The 23,405-nt window shown below is 45.0% G+C and overlaps 2 protein-coding genes across 3 annotated transcripts in view; one reads left to right on the plus strand and one right to left on the minus strand.

The window, feature by feature from the left end:
* The window catches only part of rnf207b (ring finger protein 207b), a 47,185-nt gene extending 41,320 nt beyond the window's left edge, over nucleotides 1–5,865 (minus strand). The window contains exons 1-2 of one of the 2 annotated variants that reach the window (XM_068017201.1): nucleotides 5,688–5,865; nucleotides 112–302 (exon numbers count right to left, since the gene is read on the minus strand). In XM_068017201.1, coding sequence (XP_067873302.1) covers nucleotides 112–302; nucleotides 5,688–5,765 — 269 coding nt within the window. In that variant the 5' untranslated portion in view covers nucleotides 5,766–5,865. Of the gene's footprint in view, nucleotides 1–111; nucleotides 303–3,661; nucleotides 3,732–5,687 lie in introns of those variants that run through there. The other variant, XM_068017202.1, reaches the window with a different exon arrangement.
* Nucleotides 5,866–6,099: 234 nt separating this feature from the next.
* On the plus strand, nucleotides 6,100–21,849 carry rpl22 (ribosomal protein L22). The gene is made up of 4 exons (XM_068017204.1): nucleotides 6,100–6,188; nucleotides 9,234–9,335; nucleotides 17,397–17,518; nucleotides 21,642–21,849. Exons 1-4 carry the CDS (start codon nucleotides 6,177–6,179, stop codon nucleotides 21,784–21,786), a joined length of 381 nt encoding a protein of 126 aa, XP_067873305.1. The 5' UTR covers nucleotides 6,100–6,176; the 3' UTR covers nucleotides 21,787–21,849.
* The last annotated feature ends 1,556 nt before the right edge of the window (nucleotides 21,850–23,405 follow it).

Here is a 23,405-nt window from a genome sequence, read left to right on the forward strand (position 1 = left end):
CGTCCAGTGCCAACAGGACTGAGTACTCACAGACTGAGTTTCAGAAGAACTGCAAGTTTCATTTGAAATGGAACTGGCTGCAAATTGTTATATCATTTTCAGGTTTCTTACCCACAGAGAGGGCAGGAGAGACGTCCTTCTGCAGCTCTGCCCCGCAGACAGGTGGCACAGAAGGTGTGGTAGCAGTCCAGGAGGCAGGGGTGTTCATACTGCTCATAGCAGAGATGGCAGACAAGTGGGTGGCAGTTTGCATTGTCCAGATCGTACAGGTTATCCAAGGGAGAGAATATTCCACCAGACATCTGCAACAAAGAGAATTACCAGGACCAGTCAATGTCTCAAAATACAGATGGAAATATTCCATCGCCCAGCATTCCCCACGCCCGACCCCATCCTAGACCTGACCCTGTCCGACACCCAACCCCATCCTACACCCAACACTGTGGCGCAGTGGTTAGCACCGCAGCCTCACAGCTCCAGCGACCCGGGTTCGATTCCGGGTACTGTCTGTGTGGAGTTTGCAAGTTCTCCCTGTGTCTGCGTGGGTTTTCTCCGGGTGCTCCTGTTTCCTCCCACATGCCAAAGACATGCTGGTTGATAGGTTAATTGGCCATTATAAATTGCCCCTTGTATAGGTAGGTGGTAGGGAAATATAGGGACAGGTGGGGATGTGATAGGTATATGGAATTAGTGTAGGATTAGTATAAATGGGTGGTTGATGGTCGGCACAGACTCGGTGGGCCGAAGGGCCTGTTTCAGGGCTGTATCTCTAAACTAAACTACACCCGAACCCATCCTTCACCTGACCCCATCCTACACCTGACCCCATCCTACACCCGACCCCATCCTGCACCTGACTCCATCCTTCACCCGACCCCATCCTACACCCGACCCCATCCTACATCCGATCCCATCTTGCACCCAACCCCATCTTTTACCCAACCCCATCCTGCACCTGACTCCATCCTTCACCCAACCCCATCGACACCTGACCCGATCCTTCACCTGACCCCATCCTTCACCCGACCCCATTCTACACCCGACCCCCATCCTACACCTGACCCCATCCTACACCCGACCCCCATCCTTCACCTCACCCCATCCTACACCCGACCCCATCCTACACCCGACCCCCATCCTACACCCGACCCCCACCCTACACCCGACCCCATCCTACACCCGACCCCATCTTGCACCCAACCCCATCCTGCACCTGACTCCATCCTTCGCTTGACCCCATCCTACACCCCACCCCATCCTATACCCGACCCCATCCGACACTCGACCCCATCCTACACCCGACCCCCATCCTTCACCTGACCCCATCCTACACCCGACCCCCATCCTACACCCGACCCCATCCTACACCCGACCCCATCTTGCACCCAACCCCATCCTGCACCTGACTCCATCCTTCGCCTGACCCCATCCTACACCCCACCCCATCCTATACCTGACCCCATCCTACACCCGACCCCATCTTGCACCCAATCCCATCTTTTACCCAACCCCATCCTGCACCTGACTCCATCCTTCACCCGACCCCATCCTTCACCAGACCCCATCCTACACCAGACCCCCATCCTACACCTGACCCTAACCAACACCCGACTTCATCCTACACCCAACCCCATCCTACACCCGATCCGATCATACACCTGACCCCATCCCACACCCAATCGTTCCCTACACCGATCCCGTCCTACACCTGACCCTTACACCTGTCCAACATTCCTTCTCTCCACGTGGCTTTGTACCATACAAATGGGCTCTGGATGGGGGATTGGATGCACTGACTCCTTGATGAGACTCATAGTTTGCTTTCTTCATGTTGAAGTTAGACAATGAGTGTTGCCAGGTAATCTAACCATGGGGGGACATCACAGACAATCCTAACCCGATTATCACCTAATATCAGGGCTCAGTGGATAGTGACAGGATGGGGAGCCTTGGATAGCCCAGGGAGACTATCAGTTGTAACACCCATCCCACCACTCTGGCTAAAATCAGATAAAACTACCAATTTTTGTTGGCCCTGGGCCCTTCCTGGGCTGTATGGCTGAGTACCACCCCATGTAATATATGTATTTGCTGAGCCACTGGGCAAGTCTACATTTATATTTGAAACCAGTTGATCTCCCATGGAGAAGCACACAGGGAATCAAGACCAAGTATAGAACTCATATGAATTGCGGTTAGAAGATGGGAGAAATTGGAACAATGCATGCAGATTTAGAATACTATGCAACCACACTTGGAGTACTGTGAACAGTTTTGGTATATTATTTGGTATATATATCCATATTATAACAAGAATACAGAGGCACTTGAGAAGGTGCGGAAAAGATTCACTAGGATAATACCAGAGCTGAGAGGATATACTTATCAGGAATGACTGATCAGACCAGGGCTCTTCTCTAGAAAAGTGAAGACTGAGGAGTGACCTGATAGAAGTCTTCAAAATAATGAAAGAGTTTAATAAGGTATATGTGGAGAAAATGTTTCCAATAGTGGGGACTCCAAATCTAGGAGCCATAAATATAGGATAGTCAGTAATAAATCCAATAATGAACTCAGGAGAAACTTGTTTACCCAGAGAGTGTTTGGAATGTGGAACTCTACCACAAGGTTTGGTTGAGGCAAATATCATAGATGCATTTAAGCGGAAGCTAGATAAACGTCTGAGGCAGAAAGGGATAGAAAACTTTGCTGATAGGATGAGATGAAGAGGGGTGGGAAGAGGCTGGGTCCTGTTTCTGTGCTGTAAATTCTGTCAATCAGTCCCCATCTTGAAGTCATACATTCAGATTTAATTTTTATATTTTCATTATAAATTCCTTTGTGAACATTTATAACAGAAACTACCTATATAAATTTGTCTGCTCTAAGTATGCCCTCCTACCAGTGGTGGCATTCCAGCACCTCCATTGGTGGGAGGGTGTCATTACAGTGTGACTTTTTACATAGACACTTTCCATTATAAACATGGACAGAATGATTTCTACTGAAAAGGTTGACAGGAAGTGTACATTGATGTAATGTTTCACATATCATGGAAATGCCATCTCTTTTAAAAAGTGTGAATTACCTTTTAAAAGTTATCTGCATCATAAAAGCATAAAATTAAAATCAATTTATTTCAGTGTTCTGATACTGTGAGTTTCAGTGACAATATCCTAATTTGGAACTTTTAGTTTATCTATCAATTCATTTCACAACGTCACTCAGAGTATGATATGTTTTATTGATTGTAATATTGTAAAACACAGCAGTCCATGTAGCTAAACTTATATTCAACGTGCAACAAGTCCAAAATCTCGTTAAAAAAAAATCTTTTGTATGAAATGTAAATGAAGTAAAGATGTGACTTTTCTTCTAATTCTCGGAATATTCTAAAGATAACTAGTGAATCTTATTTTTCACAGCGACGTTTATACTGTATTTCAAATAGATCAGCAGGCTCACGGAAAAGAAACGAGCAACAAATCTTCAAACAGGTATAAAACATCACAAACTGGAGCTGCATTCGGCAGTCCTCTCTCCAGCTCACACCACACAGCAGATCCTGTGAATGCCCGTCGTATAACAACACCAGATATTAAAGTGATTTTAACAAGAGTAGCTGGAGATGTTATCTGGGACTCGGCTGCGCTCTCCTTACCTTGGTTCTGTCTCTCTGGCCTCGGGCTGGTATGAGAAGAATCTCTGATCCCTTTTAGAAAGTAGCTGCCCATTGACGTCAGGGCCCCATGAACTTGTGTCCTTCACTGCGAAGCTCCTGGGTTATCAGCAGGCTGGGGACTGGGCTGGGAGGTGATCTTCTGTTTTCTCCCTCGTGTGTTTTATTTCAGCACACAGTGATGCCACAGAAGTGATGGTAACTTTAATCAGTCCTTATGTTGTTATTTTGTGGAGTATTTTTTTCACTTTACTCTCCTCTCAAGCTTCTTTCCCGCAGCTCCAATCAAGTTTCCCCGCCGCCACAGAACTGAAAAGGCTCTAATCAAAGCCACAAATGACATCCTATGTGACAGTGACTATAGTAAACTATCCTTCATCATTCTTTTCGATCTCTCTACAGCCTTTGATACAGTTGACCACCGATTCTTCTCCAATGCTTCTCCTACATTGCCCAGCGGGGTGGGACTGCCCTTGGCTGGCTCCATTATTACCTATCCAGTGGTAGCCAGACAATCTCCTGCAATGACTTCTCTTCCTGATCCCACAATGTTACCTCTTGAGTACCCCAAGGATCTATCCTTGCCCCTCCCCCCTCCTATTTCTCATCAACTTACTGCCCTTTGGCAACTTCACCTGAGGACATGAAGTCAGGTTCCACAGGTATGCTGACAATGCACAGCTCTACCTAAACAGCACTTCTCTCAACCCTTCCACTGCCTCTGTATTGTCAGATTGCTTGTCCAACATCCAGTCTTAGATAAGTCACTGATTATATCTCAATCCCTAGACGCAGTCTCAGGTTGGACCAACCTTGGCATCATATTCGATCCTGAGCTGAGTTTTCGATCGCATATACGCTCGATTAGAAAGGCCATCTACTATGCCCCTGCCTCAGCCCATCTGCTACTAAAACGTTCTTCCATGTCTTTATTACCTCCAGTCTTGACTATTCCAATGCTCCCCTCGCTGGCCTTCCATCTTCAACCCTCTGTAGACTTCAGCTCATCCAAAACTCTGCTATTTGTATCCTAACTTGCACCAAGTCCCTTTCACCCATCACCCCTAAGCGCTGATCTACATTGGCTCCCAGTTTACCAATGCCTCAAATAGATAATTCTTGTCCTTGTGTTCAAATCCCTCCATGACGTCAACCCTCCCTATCTCTCTAATGTCCTCCAGCCAATGTTCCCCCTAATTTTTCTTTGTTGTGCATGGCCTGTTTGTTGCACTGCGCAGTCCCTTTAAGATTACTGCATGGCAGCGCACACGTGCATCTTAAAGGGAATGTAGCATGTGCACGGCCTCTATGCTGTACTGTGTTACATTTTGGATTGCTGTGCAGCCACACACCCATGTAGCCCTACAACCCATTGAAAACTTTGCATTCCTCTAATTCTACTTCTTGTGCATCTATTGCTCCCTTCGTCCCACTATTTGAGGCCCTGCCTTCAGCCATCTAGGCCTAAGCTCTGGACTTTTCCTCATCTCCAGCACTGTCTCCTCCTTTGAGTTTCTAAAACCTACCTCTTTGACCAAGCTTTAATTACTTATCTAATAGCTCCTCCGTTGGCTTGGTATGCAATTTTGTCTGATTACAGTCCTGCGCAGCACCTTGAGGCATTGTTCTACATTAAAAGTGCTATATAAACGCATGTTGCCTTAGGCGTGCTACAAATAGGTTTGTGCATTGATGGAGTAAATAAGGAAAAATTGTTTTCAAAGGCAAGAGGATAGGTAACCAGGGGACACAGATTTAAGATAATTGGCAGAAGAAGCAGAGGTGACATGATCAGAATATTTTTATACAGTGAGTTGATATGATACGGAATGTGCTGTGTGAAGGATGGTGGAAGCAAATTCAGTAATAACTTTTGAAAGAGTATTGGATGAATACTTAAAGGGGAAAATGTTGCTGGGCTGTGGAGAAAGCGCAGGGAAGTGAGAGGAATTGGATAGCTCTTTCATGGAGACGGCACAGGCATCTGTTCTCATGAGAGGTCACGGACCTGAAACATTAACTCTGTTTCTGTCTTCAACAGATTCTTCAAAACCTGCTGACCATTTCTAGCATTTTCTGTTTTCATTTCAGATTTTCATCATCCGCGGCACTCTGCTTTCGTACAAGCATCAGTGGGCCGAGAGGCCTCCCGTGCTGCATCATCCTATGATTCTAGGTGTAGGGCGCCTGTTTCTTTAAAGGCAGACTTACTAATGGATAATGTAAAGATGGATTCCGCTCGGCCCCGCCCATCCGATTGATGTTTCGGTAATCTGGTTGGGCAGGGAGAGAAAACACAGGTACATTTTCCCAAATGATTGGTGGTTCTCGAGCAGCAGTGCGCATGCGCACAGTCTCTGTACTGTGATTGGCGATTCCGTCGTCGGGCCGATTCTCCTGCACTGTGATTGGTGGTCTCTGGGAGCGGGGCAGATGATGTGTTGCGCAGCCGCGGCGCGGTCTCCCTTTCTCTGTCGTTACGCCATCTTGTGCAGACATGGCTCCTGCGGTGAGTCCGCCGCAAATAGCGATTCCGGGTAGGGGGACCGCGTGCCTACTGCCGGCTCTCGAGTCCAGCGGGTGTTGGTCCTTTCAAGTGGATCTGTGAGGAATGGTCGGTCCTTGTTCCCACCACCACCACCGGCGACCCGTGGGGCGGGCCGGCGAGTGCAGGCCTGAGCAGTAGGCCTCGGGGTGGGAGTCCGGGTGTGGGGACCAGGCTCAGGATTTGCAACCGTGGGGCCGGGACTTCAACACCGCTTACTTGCTGTGGTGGTATTTCTATCGAGATGGATCCTCGCCCCCGGGCGGAGACGCCTGTTCGCCGTTTCAGCCTGTTTGTGCTGCACGTGTTTGGCAAAGTTTGTTAAAACCCTTTTAATCCCATTTAAAAATCAATAAAAGTATAAATTAGATTTTTATTTATAAAAATAAACCTTTGGCGATAGCTTCAACCCCGGAGCATCGCATGTTGTGTCACTGAGTTGCGCTTTCTCAACATATTTTAATTAATTCCTCCTGATTATGGTTATAAATCTCAGGGTCGTCTTACAGAATAGCATTTTTGGTTTGGCTTCTGACCCCCCAATTACTGTCCAGTTTCTCTCCCCTCAAGTGATGGGTTTGGAGTCGACTGTGATGCCCTCCACGGTGCAGTATCCTGCCAACTCCCTTTCAGGCTTTTGTAAGAACAGGAGGAGGAGACCATTCAGTGAGATCATGGCTGCTTTGTATCTTAACTCCGTCCACCTGCATTGGCTTCATAGAGTTAATACGGCACAGAGGAGGCCATTCAGCTCGTCTCTTAATATCCTTGGCCTGCAAAAGTTTTAGTTTTAGTGATACAGCACTGAAACAGGCCCTTCGGCCCACCGAGTCTGTGCCGACCATCAACCACCCATTTATACTAATCCTACACTAATCCCATATTCCTACCACATCCCCACCTGTCCCTATATTTCTCTACCACCTACCTATACTAGGGGCAATTTATAATGGCCAATTTACCTATCAACCTGCAAGTCTTTGGCATGTGGGAGGAAACCGGAGCACCCGGAGGAAACCCACGCAGACACAGGGAGAACTTGCAAACTCCACACAGGCAGTACCCAGAATTGAACCCAGGTCACTGGAGCTGTGAGGCTGCGGTGCTAACCACTGCGCCGCCTATCTATCACTTTCCGATTTAAGATAAATTGAGCTGGTATCTGCTTTTTGTGCAAGAGAGTTCCAGCTTTTGCATCAAGAAGTACTTCCTGATTTCTCTTCTGAATGGTTTGGCTCTGATTTTAAGGTTAGATCCTTGTCCTGGACTTCTGCACTAGTTCGGGGTTTCACTTCATGAAGGGAGGGTACAGAAAAGATTTGTGACAGTCGTTTCAGGGGTGAGGAACTTCAGTTATGTGGATAGATTGGAGAAGCTGGGGCTGTTCTCCCTGGAGTAGAGGTGTACAAGTTGATGAGAGGCATAGATAGAGTGGATAGCCAGAGACTTTTTCCCAGGGCGGTAAGGGCTATCACCAGGGGGCATAATTTTAAGGTGATTGGAGGAAGGTTTAGGGGAGATGTCAGAGGTAGGTTCTTTACACAGAGAGTGGTGGGTGCGTGGAATGCACTGCCAGCGTTGGTAGTAGAAGCAGATACATTAGGGACATTTAAGCGACTCTTGGATAGGTACATGGATGATAGTAGAATGAAGGGTATGTAGGTAGTTTGATCTTAGAGTAGGTTAAAGGGTCGGCACAACATCGTGGGCCGAAGGGCCTGTGCTGTACTGTTCTATGTTCTAAGAGATTTGATAGAGGTGTTCAAAATCATGTGGGGTCTGGACAGAGTAGATAGGGAGAAACTTCCTGTTGGTGGAAGGATCGTGGACCAGAGGACACTGATTTGAGGTGATTGACTAAAGAAGCAGTGGTGACATTAGGAAAAACTTTTACTCAGCGAGTGGTTAGGATTTTGAATGCAGTACCTGAGAGTGTGATCGAGGCAGATTAAATCGTGGCTTTCAAAAGAGAATTGGATAATTATCTGAAGAGAAAACATTTGCATGGCTATGGGGGGAAAAGATGGGAGAGTGGGTCTAGGTGAGTTGCTCATGCAGGGGGACTAAATGGCCTCCTTCTGTGCTGTAACCATTCATGACTTCTAGTGGAAGTGGATCCCTTACCTCAGTTAGATTCAGACTGTAAATTCAGTGCTTAGAAGAGTGCCGTAGATTATGACAGGTTTTCACACAGCATGGTCCCTCAAACACTAGTTGAGAGATGTACCAGCTAATCTGTTTTGATGGTGTTGGTTGAAGGATAAATGTTGGCCAGGACCTAGAACTCATCTTGTGCTGGAATGATGCCATGGGACCCAGTTTGTGCAACAGCATGGTAACTAGCTTCTGTTTATTGTCTCACCTCAGTACCAAACTGAAGTGTCAATCTAGTTAATGTGCTTTGGTTCTGGAGTGGGGTTTGAACCCATGATGTTCCAACTTGACACCATGAGTACTAGCAACAGATGTAATTTGGTGCTCCTGCGTGCATTTTGGTGAATTGCTGCATGCTCCCAGGAATATGATGCATCTTCTGCCTGTAGCTTACTACCCTCTAACTGTGTTTTTGTTGCCATCAGGTGCAATGCAGCGCAATGTAATCATTAACCTTTCTTGTTGTGCCACAGCTAGGTTGTCGCTGCCCACTTTAAACCAAATCCTCTTTCGTTCTGGGGGAAGCATGTGTTCAGCATAGTCTCATTGTGATCAAGAACCTGTATGGAAAATTGCAGTTGCCACTGTACTAGCATCATTGATATATAGACAGTCTTTTAAATCAAGCACTGGATGTTTAATAACAAGATTCCTACTTGGCCCTGAAGGCCAGAAAGCTGAATAATTTGACAATTCAGTCATTGCAGTGTGATATGTTGGAAACTGATGGTTATGTTTTGTAGATTCTTGTCATGTGATTCAGGACTGCATTGTCATATGAACCAGTATGTGACTTACTGGCTTTGTGCATCTCACTAATATTTCCTCTCTATCTGTCTCACTTTTGCTTTGCAGAAGAAGCTTCTGACAAGAGGCAAGAAGAAGAAGCAGGTGTTGAAGTTTACCTTGGACTGCACACATCCAGTGGAAGATGGTATCATGGACGCCTCCAATTTTGTAAGTTTGCCTCGTGTTTCTATAAATTAAACCTGAATGGAGAATTGAGCACCTTTTGCACTTGTATGCAGTGAGACTGGCAGTCTCTGGGTGAGTTGGCAATATTCCAAGTTTCTTTCTAGCAGCAGTCCACAAAAGGCCGAGAAGCCACAGCAGACATGGGGCATAATGGGTTTTTTAAATTCATTTATGGGATGTGGGCGTCGCTGGCCAGGCCAGCATTTATTGCCCATCACTAATTGCCCTTGAGAAGGTGGTGGTGAGCTGTCTTCTTGAAACGCTGCAGTCCATGTGGGATAGGTACACCCACAGACCTGTTAGGAAGGGAGTTCCAGGATTTTGACCCAGCGACAGTGAAGGAACGGCGATATAGTTCCAAGTCAGGATGGTGTGTGACTTGGAGGGGAACTTGCAGGTGATGGTGTTCCCATGCATTTGCTGCCCTTGTCCTTCTAGTTGGTAGAGGTTGCGGGTTTGGAAGGTGCTTTCTAAGGAGCCTTAGTGCATTGCTGCAGTGCATCTTGTAGATGGTACACACTGCTGCCACTGCGCGTCGGTGGTGGCGGGAGTGACTAATTGTTCGATGGTGTGCCAATCAAGTGGGCTGCTTTGTCCTGGATGGTGTCGAGCTTCTTGAGTGTTGTTGGAGCTGCACCCATCCAAGCAAGTGGAGAGTATTCCATCACACTCCTAACTTGTGCCTTGTAGATTGTGGACAGGCTTTGGGGAGACGGGAGGTGAGTTACACGCCACAGGATTCCTAGCCTCTGACCTGCTCTTGTAGCCACGGTATTTATATGGCTACTCCAGTTCAGTTTCTGGTCAATGGTAGCCCCTAGGATGTTGATAGTGGGGGAATTCAGAGATGGTAATGCCATTGAATGTCAAGGGGAGATGGTTAGATTCTGTCTTGTTGGAGATGGTCATTGCCTGGTACTTGTGTGGCGCAAATGTTACTTGCCACATCAGCCCAAGCCTGGATATTGTCCAGGTCTTGCTGCATTTCTACACGGCCTGCTTCAATATCTGAGGAGTCACGAATGGTGCTGAACATTGTGCAATCATCAGTGAACATCCCCGCTTCTGACTTTATGATTGAAGGAAGGTCATTGATGAAGTAGCTGGAGATGGTTGGGCCTTGGACACTACCCTAAGGAACTTGTATATTGACTTCAGTTGTGGTTATGTCCTAACGCTGTGTTGAGGTATACTGTGACTGTCTCTGCATTAAACCTGGTACTGCTTTCTGTTCACCTTTGTCGTTCTGGAACTTGAGGTGTTATGGTGGGGTAATTTTAACCACTCATTGATGGTATGCAGTGTCACCTATAAATCTGGTTGTGTTTCAGCATCAGTATAAAAAACATGTTCAGGTGGCAGGCCTGTATAGGTGGACGCAGAATGTTTGTCTGTTAAAAGAACTGTTTAATTTTTCCAGTGTTGTCATTAGGTATATTTAGTTGAAAGCATGGTCCATCTGACGTACTTTCCAGTTGTGTGTGGTTCTTTGTTTGACGCCTTTAATTGTTCACTGCACAATTGCCACACGTGACTTGTGTTATCTGGATACTTAAGGGGACAATCTATATAATTATATTGATGGGTATTCTGAGCAGTTCGCATAGATCTAATGTGAAAATTTCACCCAAGTAATGTTAAACAGTATTTTCCAAAATTTTGCCACCGCCTAGCCGCACAAATGGGAGCCATGAGACCCAACAGTTTAAATTCACGTTCTCATTAATTTGCAGATCTTTTGAGTTGTTGCTGCTAACAGGTTTTATAGTTCTTACATATAAGCATTTTCATGCAGTCAGGTCATGGAATATGGGGCATGGGGCGGCACAGTGGTTAGCACCGCAGCCTCACAGCTCCAGGGACCCGGGTTCAATTCTGGGTACTGCCTGTGTGGAGTTTGCAAGTTCTCCCTGTGTCTGCGTGGGTTTCCTCCGGGTGCTCCGGTTTCCTCCCACATGCCAAAGACTTGCAGGTTGATAGGTTAATTGGCCATTATAAATTGCCCCTAGTATAGGTAGGTGGTAGGGAAATATATAGGGACAGGTGGGGATGTGGTAGGAATATGGGATTAGTGTAGGATTAGTATAAATGGGTGGTTGATGGTCGGCACAGACTCGGTGGGCCGAAGGGCCTGTTTCAGTGCTGTATCTCTAAACTAAACTAAAATATGGCAGAGTACATGAACCTTTACGAATCACACGATAGCTGCAGCTACATACAGTGACATTCCTATCTTTTTAATAGGTATTTAAAGGCTAAAGCATTCTTGTATGTTGTGTTAGACACTTGCCAGAACCTATGTGGGTGAGCAGTGCAGCCTGAAACCTTGTACCTTAAATTCAGCTTCTGTCTGTAACTAGAGAAATTAACCAGCTCCATGGTAATCAGATTGATTCCTGGGATGGCAGGACTGACGTATGAAGAGAGATTGGGTCGATTAGGCTTGTATTTGCTAGAGTTTAGAAGAATGAGAGGGGATCTCATAGAAACCTACAAAATTCTAACAGGACTGGACAGACTAGATGCAGGAAAGATGTTCCTGATGGTGGGGGAGTCCAGGACCAGGGGTCTCAGTCGAAGGATAAGGGGTAAGCCATTTAGGACTGAGAGGAGGGATTTCTTCACCCAGAGTGTGGTGAACCTGTGGAATTCTCTACCACAGAAAGCAGTTGAGGCCAAATTATTAAATGTATTCAAGAAAGATTTAGATATAGTTCTTAGGGCTAAAGGGATCCGGGGAGAAAGCGGGAACAGGGTACTGAGTTTGGATGATCAGCCATGATTGTATTGAATGGCGGTGTGGGCTCAGAGGGCCGAATGGCCTGTTCCTCCTATTTTTCTATGTTTCTGTGTGTCTAAATCCCCACCACCCTAGTGTGTGTCATCAGGGTGTGGCTTCTGCCAGTATAGATGCAGTTAGTTATCCATGACCAAGATGTGTGGAGGCAGAAAAACCTGGCTGGACATATAATTGCTCTTTTAGGAGACTTGCTTAAGTGGAGGCCCTCCCGGTGAAACAACTGAAAAGGTCTTGGCTTTTCCAACTGTAAATTATGGTAGATGAGAGGAGCTGAATTGAAGAAGTGACATTAAATTTGGTTAAAAAGAATATTCATATTACCTCTGGAATTCTAGGGGAAGTATTGATCAATGGGACACCTGCAACCTTCAGTTAACACCACCTTATTTTTATTTTCCTGTGCCAGTTTGACTCTGCTCCCACATTCCAATTGAAAAGAGACACTTGTTTTTCTTCGTGGTGCCCTCTGTTTTTGGGATCCACAAAAGGACAGGTCCTGGGCACTGTCTTCTCTACATTGTGATAATTGTATGCCATAGCATGTCTCTTTTTTAATCCACTCACAGGCAACATTTCTTGCCCATCTCTAATTTCCCTGTGAAAGTGGTGGTGTGTCTTGTACCACTGCAGTCCGTATGGTGAAGATGCTCCCGCAGTACTGTTAGGTAGGGAGGTTTCAGAAATTTGACTGTGATGTGAAGGAACAGTGATACATTTTCAAGTTAGGATGATGTGTACTTGGAGGGGATCTTGCAGGTGGTGATTTTCACATGAACTGAGTGGCTTGCTAGGCCTTTTCAGAGAGCAGTTAAGAGTCAGTCACGTTTCTGTGGGCCTGGAATCTCTCATAGGCCAGATCAGTTAAGGACAGCAGATTTCCTTCTCCAAAGCATTTTAGTGAACCAGATGGGTTTTTACGGCAATCTGGTTGTATTATGGTCACCATTGCGGATACTAGCTTTTTATATCCGATGTATTTAATTAACTGAATTTAAGTGCCCCAGCTGCAGTAGTGAGTTTTGAATTTGTATCTCCGGATCTTTAGTGCAGACCTCTGGATTACTATTTCGGTAACATAACCGCAATGCTGCTATACCCAATGCGTGTATCCACAGGAACATAAGTTGGGAGTGTCGTGCATTTTCCTGAGAACAAAAACTCACGTTCATGTAATCCGTTTGAAATATGGAAACATCCAAAGGTATTTCATAGATGCATAAGGATTTGAGTGGCAAGCCAAAGACATTAGGAGGATGAGCAAAGCTTGGTCGAGAGTGTGTAGCAGGGAGAGTGTGGAATCTAGATGGCTGTGTGCATTATCATCAGTGGTGGGTGAAAGGAGGAGGTTTGTAGGGTGAGACCAGGAAGTGATTTAAACAGGAAAATTAAACAGTACAGTTTGAGGTCTCAGGTAAGTGAGATAGGGATGATGGGTGAGTAGATGGTGCGGGATAAGATACTAAAAGCATAGTTTTGGAAGATGAAAAATAGGCTTGCCTGGGAACATGAGGTTAGACGAGTCTGGAGGTGACATGGGTATAAAATTAGGGTTTGAGCATTGATTTGGGAAGTTGCTATGGATGTGGAAGCAGTTATGGTGTGATTGCGTGGGTATTGGGTTCATGCTTAGCTTGGGATAGAATGGGATGCTGAGGTCGCAAACAGTCACTTTGGCCTGCATCATGGCCTGAAGAACGGAGGGAGACAGTAGTGCCATTGCAATGTTTGTGATGGGGGGCTGTAGATGATGGCTTCAGTCTCCCCAGTGTTTATCTGGGGAAAATTAAAGCTCGTCCAAGGCTGGATGTCTGACATGCTTTGTAACAACACTGAGAAATTGGAGGGTTTGAGGTAGAGCTGTGTGCTATCGGTGTACACGTGTAAGTTGACCCCATGACTATTGAAGTCATCAAGGGACAGCATTTAGATGAGGAAGAGGACAGGGTCATGGATAGATCCTTGGGAGTTCCCAAAGTCACTGCCAGGTAAGAAGAGATGTCGTTAGTGATTTGATTGTTGCGTTCATGTAGGTAGGAGTGGAATTAAGTGCGGGCAGGAGAGATGTTGGGGAAGGTTGATGTAATAGATCATATCAAAGGCTGTAGAGAGGAGGGTAATGTACAGTCATAGAATGCCATTTTTGATTTTGCTGAGATCTGTACTGCTGCTATGGAGGTGTTGCAAACCTGTCTGGAGGGTTTCAAAGAGGGACTTGTCAGAGAGTTGGTTATCTGATCCGGGAGGTGGCAAAATATTTAAGAACTTTGGAAAGGGGCTGGGATGGTTGAGATGGGGCAATACTTTATCTCCCTCACGTTCAGAAATGGAGCAACTTAAGCAAGCGACGGTACCTCCAAATGCTTAGATTTTGGTGTGATCCTTTGGTGCCTTTTGTGTGTGTGTGTACATCTGCTTGTGCATGCTGTGTTGTACATCTCCTGTGTCTGCAGTAGCAGACTACAGTAAAGTTGTAGTGAAGGGTACTGCCTGTGTGGAGTTTGCAAGTTCCCCCTGTGACCGCGTGGGTTTCCTCCCATATGCCAAAGACTTGCGGGTTGATAGCTAAATTGGCCATTGTAAAAAATTGCCCCTAGAGTAGGTAGGTGGTAGGAGAATTGAGGGAAGGTGGGGGGGATGTGAGAGGGAAAAATGAGATTAATGTAGGATTAGTATAAATGGATGGTTGCTAGTCAGCGCGGACTTGTTGGGCCGAAGGGCCTGTTTCGGTGCTGTATCTCTCTATAAGTGCATTTTGGCCAGTTTTGACATCACATTGATGATTGAGTCAGGTGATTTTCTTTTTCTCTCCCTCCTCCTTGTGTGATCCCAAACCAGAGGCATCCAATCTGACCTGAATAACTCGCTGACTAGGGGCACTTGCACTTTCCATGAGGGCGCTTGATGTTAGAAGTGAGAACTCTGATCCCCCTCACTGTTTTCCATAAGGGTTCAGCCCAGTTGTAGAGCCACAGCTCATTCAGCAGAGACCACTGATTGACCAGGAAGGTCTTGAATTCAGTGCTACGCTGGGGTGCGCTTATCGACTGGGGGCATCACTCGAGAAATGTTTTAGAAATCATTTTTATCTCGTTCTTGTGATTTGGCGACATGAGAGCTCCTGTAGAATGGAGAATTCTACTTCTTTCCTTCCCAGGTGTTGGTTATCTGATGCCAAAGCAGGTGATTTGGAATTACTTTGCTGTGTCATTTTGTGAGAGAGATTTTGATGGTTGCACATGCCTTGCTTTGTGTGAAATCCCATTCTAAAGTCAGGGTTTTAATTTTGTGGCTCTTTATGCTCATGGTGAGGGAGAGCAGTTTTGAGGAATGGACTTGGAGTTGATGTTTTTCACTTTACTATCTGAGCCATCTGGTTAACCCTGGCATAGGTCAGGAGTGCAGTTTTTTCTGATGTTTTGATGCCAGTGAGAGACTAAAATGCATCTGTAACAAATAAACTGCCAAGAAAGATATCAGCCATGTAGCCAGATGCTGAGGGATTCACAAACAAGAGTTCAGTGTCAAGCAAGCTACCTGAAGCAAAACCAACAGGATTATTTATTTATTTATTTAGAGTTACAGCACTGAAACAGGCCCTTCGGCCCACCGAGTCTGTGCCGACCATCAATCACCCATTTATACTAATCCTACATTAATCCCATATTCCTACCCCATCCCCACCTTTCCTCAATTCCCCTACCATCTACCTATACTAGGGGCAATTTATAATGGCCAATTTACCTATCAATCTGCAAGTCTTTGGCTGTGGGAGGAAACCGGAGTACCCGGCGAAAACCCATGCGGTCACAGGGAGAACTTGCAAACTCCACACAGGCAGTACCCAGAATTGAACCCAGGTCGCTGGAGCTGTGAGGCTGCGGTGTTAACCACTGCGCCACTGTGCCGCCCAACTCAGAATTACTATGCTATGCTGAGAGTTCATGTATAGCAGGAATAATCGCTCAAATTCCATACTCATTAAACCAGTGTTGTATCAATTGGCTACCTAACAAGGTAATTTTACTGAACGCTGCTGGTCAAGGAGCCAAATTGCGTTTATCTGTAGTTTTATTTCCAAGGTAAATAATCCTGCTTTTAAAACCCCCTGTTGAGAAGAAAGGCTGCTGGTCTGCGCACAGACTATTAATGACCCATTTGGGTGACTGCTCGGGGCACAGCCGCTCAGGATGGGCTGCTGATGTTCATCCTGTACCATTACCCCAGCTCACTGGGCGACACTGCAGCAGAAAACCACATGCAAGTTAGCGCACTTTAATGTTGTGCCATCATGGAGATGGGGTAGAAGATCAGCCATGCTCTTACTCAATAGCAGGGCAGGCTTGAGGGGCCATATGGCCTGCTCCTGCTGCTATTCCTTATGTTCTGAATCCACCATTCCCACCGGCATTGATTCCTGCAGCTATCCATATTTCACCCTAGTGTTGTAGAATCTGGAATCTAATTCTACAGCTGGTTGTTTCAAAGTCCAGATGGGCACAGTAACAGCTGTTTACATTTATACAGCGCCTTTAACATTTCAGAAAGTGAAAAAAATATTCCAGCCACCCATGTGCTTCACTGAATTCCTAGTGACAGCACTGCTCTGTGTGGCTTAGACTGGCTGAGTTGAAGGCCAGGCTTTCACCTTTGTCCAGCAGTTGTGGCACTAATTATTAGTGCTCGACATTGCTGCATCATCAGGTGCTGGCTTTGTCAGTATTTCCTGCCCTAAATCCACTGAGTTTGATACTGTTGCAGTGTGGAGTAATTTTATAATGGATTTTCTAATTGGGTCTGTTGCCTAATTGATTTTTACGAATACAAGAGTTCTGTGATAAAATGGCAAATATGTTAACTACAGTTCTGTCCTCGATTCTGTCTTGAAATTGAAGATCCCTTGTGGTTGTACAGGTGCTGGTGCCTTCCCCAGTGCACATGCATGGGCACAGTGCTAGCCAGCTGTTTGACCAGGCTAGGGTGGGTGTCTCAGCCAAGCCCCATCCAGAGTTTACCCTGCCTGCTTTCCGCCAAGGCTCATTGGGTAGTGATTGAGAGCAAGAACCCTGCCTGATACTTCACACTGGATCCGTTGCAGTGCCCTTACGGCTCTTTGATGCACCAGGCAGTGTTCTTCCCCATTTGATGATTGTGATGACCCTATTAACACACACATGGTGCAATGACTTCCATCTGCACACATGAGATTAAAATCTTACCAACACTAATAATTATTCTTCTTACAGGAGCAGTTCCTGCAGGAACGCATCAAAGTGAATGGTAAAGCTGGGAACCTGGGCAATGTGGTAACCATTGAGAGGAACAAGAGTAAGATCACTGTTACCTCTGAGGTCCCATTCTCAAAGAGGTGAGTCAGGCAAGGAAAGCAGGAGATGAGTGTGCGGTGTGTTAGAGGAACGGGTTTTTTTGCAGACATCTCTTTCTAATATATTAATTCTTTAAGATCTCTGATTGTAGCCAATCAAATAAACAGAATAGGAGTTAAAGTTGGTTACTCGAACTTGTAGAAGGTGGGAAGTGGTGTTCCACAAGGATTGGTGCTGGGATCACTACACCGTTTACATAAATGATTTGGGCTCTGGAATCAGAAGCACAATTTCAAAATTTGTGTATGAGCCAAATTAGGGGGTATAATTAATATAGTGGGGGTTGTGACAAAATGCGGGAAGGCATTAATAAACTTGCAGCATGGCATGTAATTGTTAAATGAACTTCGCTATAGATAAGTGTGAGGTAGTTCATTTTGGTGGGAAGAAAGAGGCGCCCACGTACTCCTTGGAAAACAAGTGCCTAAATGGGGTATAGGAACAGCAGAATTTGGGTGTACAGATACACAAATGACTAAGTAGTGATGCAGGTTATTAAGGCCATAAATAGCAAACAAAGCTCTGGGTTTCATTTCTACAAGGATAGAATTGAAAAGCAGAAACGTTTCTTAAACTTGTATAGAACCCTGGTTAGACTACACATGGAATACTGTGAACAGTTCTGGTCTTCATCTTACAAAAAGGATATAGAGGTACAATAAAGAATTTACTAGAATGGTACCAGAACTGAGAAGTTATACCAATTGGGAAAGAATGATTAGACTGGGCCTTTTTTTTCTCTAGAAAAGAGAAGACTGAAGGGTGACCTGATGGAGATCTTCAAGATTATGAAAGTGATAGGGTTGGCGTAAAGATGTTTCCACTTGTGGGCAAGATTAGAACTAGGGGCCATAAATATAAGATAGTCGCCAATAAGTTCAGTCGGGAATTCAGGAGAAACGTCTTGACCCTGAAAGTGGTTAGAATGTGGAACTCACTACCACAGGGAGTAGTTGAGGCAAATCGCATAGATGCATTTAAGGGGAAGCTAAATGAGGGAGAAATTAATAGAAAGAATGCAGCTAGGGTGAGATGAGAGATGGGAGGAGGCTCATGTGGAGCCTAAACACCAACATGAACCTGTTGAGTTGAATGGTCTGTTTCTGTGCTTTAAATACTTTGTAATACCTGCTAGTTGCTGAATGATTTTTATTGGTGCCTGCTGATGTTGAGAATAGTTTCAACCGTACAGCTGACTGGCTGTCCCTAATGAAGTCATTCATATCAAATCACAGAAATTTACAGCACGGAAGGAGGCCAATTGGCCAATGGTGTCCGCTTCGGCCGACAAGTAGCTATCCAGCCTAATCCCACTTCCCAGCTCTTAGTCTTGTAGCCTTATAGATTACGGCACTTCAAGTGCATGGCCAAGTCTGATTAGTAAGTTTGCGGACGACACAAAGGTTGGTGGAGTTGCGGATAGTGATGTGGATTGTCAGAGGATACAGCAGGATATAGATCGGTTGGAGACTTCGGCGGAGGAATGGCAGATGGAGTTTAATCCGGACAAGTGTGAGGTAATGCATTTTGGAAGGTTTAATGCAGGTGGGAAGTATACAGTAAATGGCAGAACCCTTAGGAGTATTGACAGGCAGAGAGATCTGGGTGTACAGGTCCACAGATCACTGAAAGTGGCAACGCAGGTGGATGAGGTAGTCAAGAAGGCATACGGCATGCTTGCCTTCATCGGTTGGGGCATAGAGTATAAAAATTGGCAAGTCATGCTGCAGCTGTACTGAACTTTAGTTAGGCCACATTTGGAATATTGCGTGCAATTCTGGTCGCCACACTACCAGAAGGATGTGGAGGCTTTGGAGAGGGTACAGAAGAGATTTACTAGGATGTTGCCTGGTCTGGAGGGCATTAGCTATGAGGAGAGGTTGGATAAACTTGGATTGTTTTCACTGGAACGACGGAGGTGGAGGGGCGACATGATAGAGGTTTACAAAGTTATGAGCGGCATGGACAGAGTGGATAGTCCCAGGGTGGAAGAGTCAGTTACTAGGGGACATCGGTTTAGGGTGCAAGGGGCAAAGTTTAGAGGGGATGTGCGAGGCAAGTTCTTTACACAGAGGGTGGTGAGTGCCTGGAACTTGCTGCCGGGGGGGGTGGTGGAAGCAGGTAAGATAGCGACGTTTAAGAGACATCTTGACAAATACATGAATAGGATGGTAATAGAGGGATATGGTCCCCGGAAGTGCAGAAGGTTTAGTTTAGGCAGGCATCAAGATCGGTGCAGGCTTGGAGGGCCGAATGGCCTGTTCCTGTGCTGTACTGTTCTTTGTACTCTTTAAATGTTAGAGGGTTTCTGCCTTTACCACCGTTTCAGATATTGAGTTCCAGATCTTCACCACCCTCTGGGTGAAAAAACTTTCCCTTGAATACCCTCAAAACTCCCTACCTCTTAGCCTAAAACTATGCCCCCGGTTATGGATTTCTCAACCAAAGGGAATAGGGCCTTCCTATCAACTATCTAGACTTCTCATAATTTTCTACTCAGCCTCTTCTGTTGCAAAGCACCAACCCTAGCCTATTCAATCTTTCCTCATAACTAAAATGCTCCAGTCCAGGCAACATCCTCATAAATTTCCTCTGTACCCTTTCTCGTGCAATCACATCTTTTTTATAGTATGGTGACCAGAACTGCATGCAGTACTCTAGCTGTGGCCTAACTAGTGTTTTATACAGTACCAGCATAACCTCCCAGCTCTTATATTTTAAGCTCGGCTAATAAAGCCAACTATCCTAAATACCTCTTGACCTTTATCTACCTGTCCAGCCACCTTCAGGGTTCTGTGGACATGCGCTCTAAGGTCCCTGTGTTCCTCTACAGTTCTCAGTGTCCAACCATTTATTATGTATTCCTGTGCCTTGTTTGTTTTCCCCAAATACATTACCTCACACTTCTCCAGATTGAATTCCATTTGTCACTGTTCCTCCTACCTGACTAGTTTGTTGTATCTTTCCGCAGTCTACAGCTTTCTTCTTCGTTATCAACCATGTGGCCAATTTTTGTATCGTCTGCAAACTTCTTAATTATACCCTTACATTCAAGTCCAAATCATTGATATATAAAAAGCAAGGGACCTAGTACTGAGCCCTGCAGAATCCCACTGGAAACAGCCTTCCAGTCATGACAAAACCCATCAACCGTTACCCTTTGCTTCCTGCCTCTGAGCCAATTTTGGATCCAACTTGCCACTTTGTCTTGGTTCAAAAGTGCTTTTACTTTCTTGACCAGTCTGCCATGTGAGTCCTTATCAAAGGTTCTGCTAAAACCTGTATAGACTACATCAAATGCACTATCCTCATCGACTTTCCTTGTTACCTCAAAAAAATTCAATCAGGTCATTCCACCTGATTTCAAAGGTTTTCTGGAGTTTACGTTGGTTTATGTATGTTCATTGTGCTGTACACTTCGCTTGGTGCTTGTGAGCAGGTGTGTTGAGTTTGCTGTGGCTGTGTACATGGGGGAAGGGGGAAATTTTGAGTATTTAGGTGTTGGAACAAATGTTTGATCTCAGTCGGTGGCATTCAGCTGATCTGTGATCCCACCACTCCCTGCTGTAAAGCAACTGCCAATTTCTCCTACCTTCCCGGCAATCATGGCAATCAGTTTTATACAATTTATCTCACTGTGATTTTAGTTTATTTGAATTTAATACAGTAAAATTAAATTGGCCAAGATAAACTCCAGCCTCTCATCTGTGTCTCGCAGCATAAATATGTTGAGAATCTGAGCCTGGCCGAATGAGAGTGCTTGAGAAATCTTAATGGTGAATATAATGGCTCCTTTGAGTCTCATGGTAATACCCTCTTTCAAGATTGTTGATTGTTGTGTACATGTTAGGTTTCAGGTGGTTCTTTACTGTTATTAACAAACTTGAAGGCTCAAGAGTCAATGTTGGAGAAACGAACGTTGAAAATATTGAAAGAGGAGCAGTGTCCAGATTTTGCCAAGCTTGGATTTTGAATGCCTTTTAGATGCATTCCATAGTATTGAGATCAGGAGGATGATGAATGGGAGTAAGAAACAGTGTCAGGAGGCCTAATCTCTGTTATCCCTGATGCTCTGTATTGAACTGATTTGTTCCTTTTCTGCAGGTACCTAAAATACCTCACCAAGAAGTACCTCAAGAAGAACAACCTGCGTGACTGGCTTCGCGTAGTTGCCAACAGCAAAGAGAGCTACGAGCTCCGGTACTTCCAGATCAATCAAGATGAAGAGGAGGAAGAAGATGAAGACTAAGCATAAGGCTGGTCTGAACTTTTGTACAAACTATCTTCAATAAAGTTAAAAAAAGGAAAAACACACAGCTTTGGGGTCTGTTTTTATTCACACAGAAGGATCATGCAATAATGTGTCCAATTTTGTATTATTGTGAACACATTCTTGTAAATGTTACGCTTTTGTCCATTTGCTTTTCCCCATTGTTTCTATAGGTGCTGACTCATGGAGTTCCACTAGTGCCAATTAAGCTCTGGTATCTTGTTCTACTGACAATTTGTCATGTTTGAATGATTAAAATTTTGAAATTTCATCCTGGTGTTTAAATCTCTCCATGGATTGAAAACCCCCAATTATCTAACATCTTCCAGTCCTACAACCCTCTGAGATGCTCTGCGTTCCTCTAATCTAGTCTCTTGTGCATCCCTGTTTTCCTTCACCCCACCGTTATTGGCTGTGCCTTCAGCCACCTAGGCCCTAAACTCTAGAATTCCCTTCCTAAACCTCTCTATCTCTCCTTAAGACATTCCTTAAAACCTATCTCATTGACCAAGCATTTGGTCACCTATCCTAATGTCTCTATGACTCGGTGTCAAATTTTGTCAGAAGATACTCCTATGAAGCACCTTGGAACGTTTTACTATGTTAATGGTGCCGTATAAATGCCAGTTATTGTTGCATTGTAGATGGAGTTTCACCAGGCTGTTTGACTGTTCGTGCCTGTGCCTGATGTCCACTTGCAGGAGTCACTGGTTAACAATCAGGAGAAGGAATCCTTGCTGACCCTCATCATGTCCCTAGTTCAAGGATTCTGATATTAATCACCTCAACTGTTAACTCAGTTGACAATCTAACTCACTACAGACTGAGGAAGAAACCTGGGCCCTTAACCAGATGAGTCATTGATGAAACTCAAGGTGCATTCAAATCTTAAGATAGCTGTCCTTTGTCAGGCCATCATTGTTATGATGTATCCAGGATAATTCATTTATTTAATATTGACTTAATTGATTTGATTAGTCTCTTTGATCCTTTATGGTTTCCTCACCTGACAGGGTTACTAATTGAGCATTTGAATCGCTGTTCTCTCCAAGCAATGCTGCTGTGCACTCCCTAGCTGTTGGCATGAAAACAGCATGTAGCAATTTGCATTCCCGAGGGAAAAGTTCCTGTCCTTGGTTTGGTTCCAAATCTTGGGTCCTGTCTCTCGCTTGTGTCTGATGCCTTTCAAGTGACTTCTCAGGAGAAATTGGATGGGAAATAGAAATATAGGGAAAGGGAGAGAGAGAAGATCCAATCATACTGTCACAGTCTCACTTCTATGTAGCGTAGCTTGGTGTAATTAAACTTTTGGAAAGGAGGAGACTGCAAAATTCATTTTGAACCTGTGATTTCTCAAATCTCAACTACAAATGCGTTGAGTAGAATTTGAGATCACTCCAGCTGTATTAATTGTTAACATGGCACCCAGTTGTATTTTGAGGTACCCTGTCAGCTAGTTTGCTTGGAGGAGAATTCTGAACATTTCTCACTCATGGGATTGTTTTGATACTTGTTCTAAAAGAATTGGATATACTCTTAGAAAACATTTGCAGGACTCGGGGAAAGAGCAAGCGAGTGGGATTAACTGGATAGCTCTT

The sequence above is a fragment of the Heterodontus francisci genome, chromosome 37 (genome assembly GCF_036365525.1).
Source record: "Heterodontus francisci isolate sHetFra1 chromosome 37, sHetFra1.hap1, whole genome shotgun sequence".
In the NCBI taxonomy this organism is placed as follows: domain Eukaryota; kingdom Metazoa; phylum Chordata; class Chondrichthyes; order Heterodontiformes; family Heterodontidae; genus Heterodontus; species Heterodontus francisci.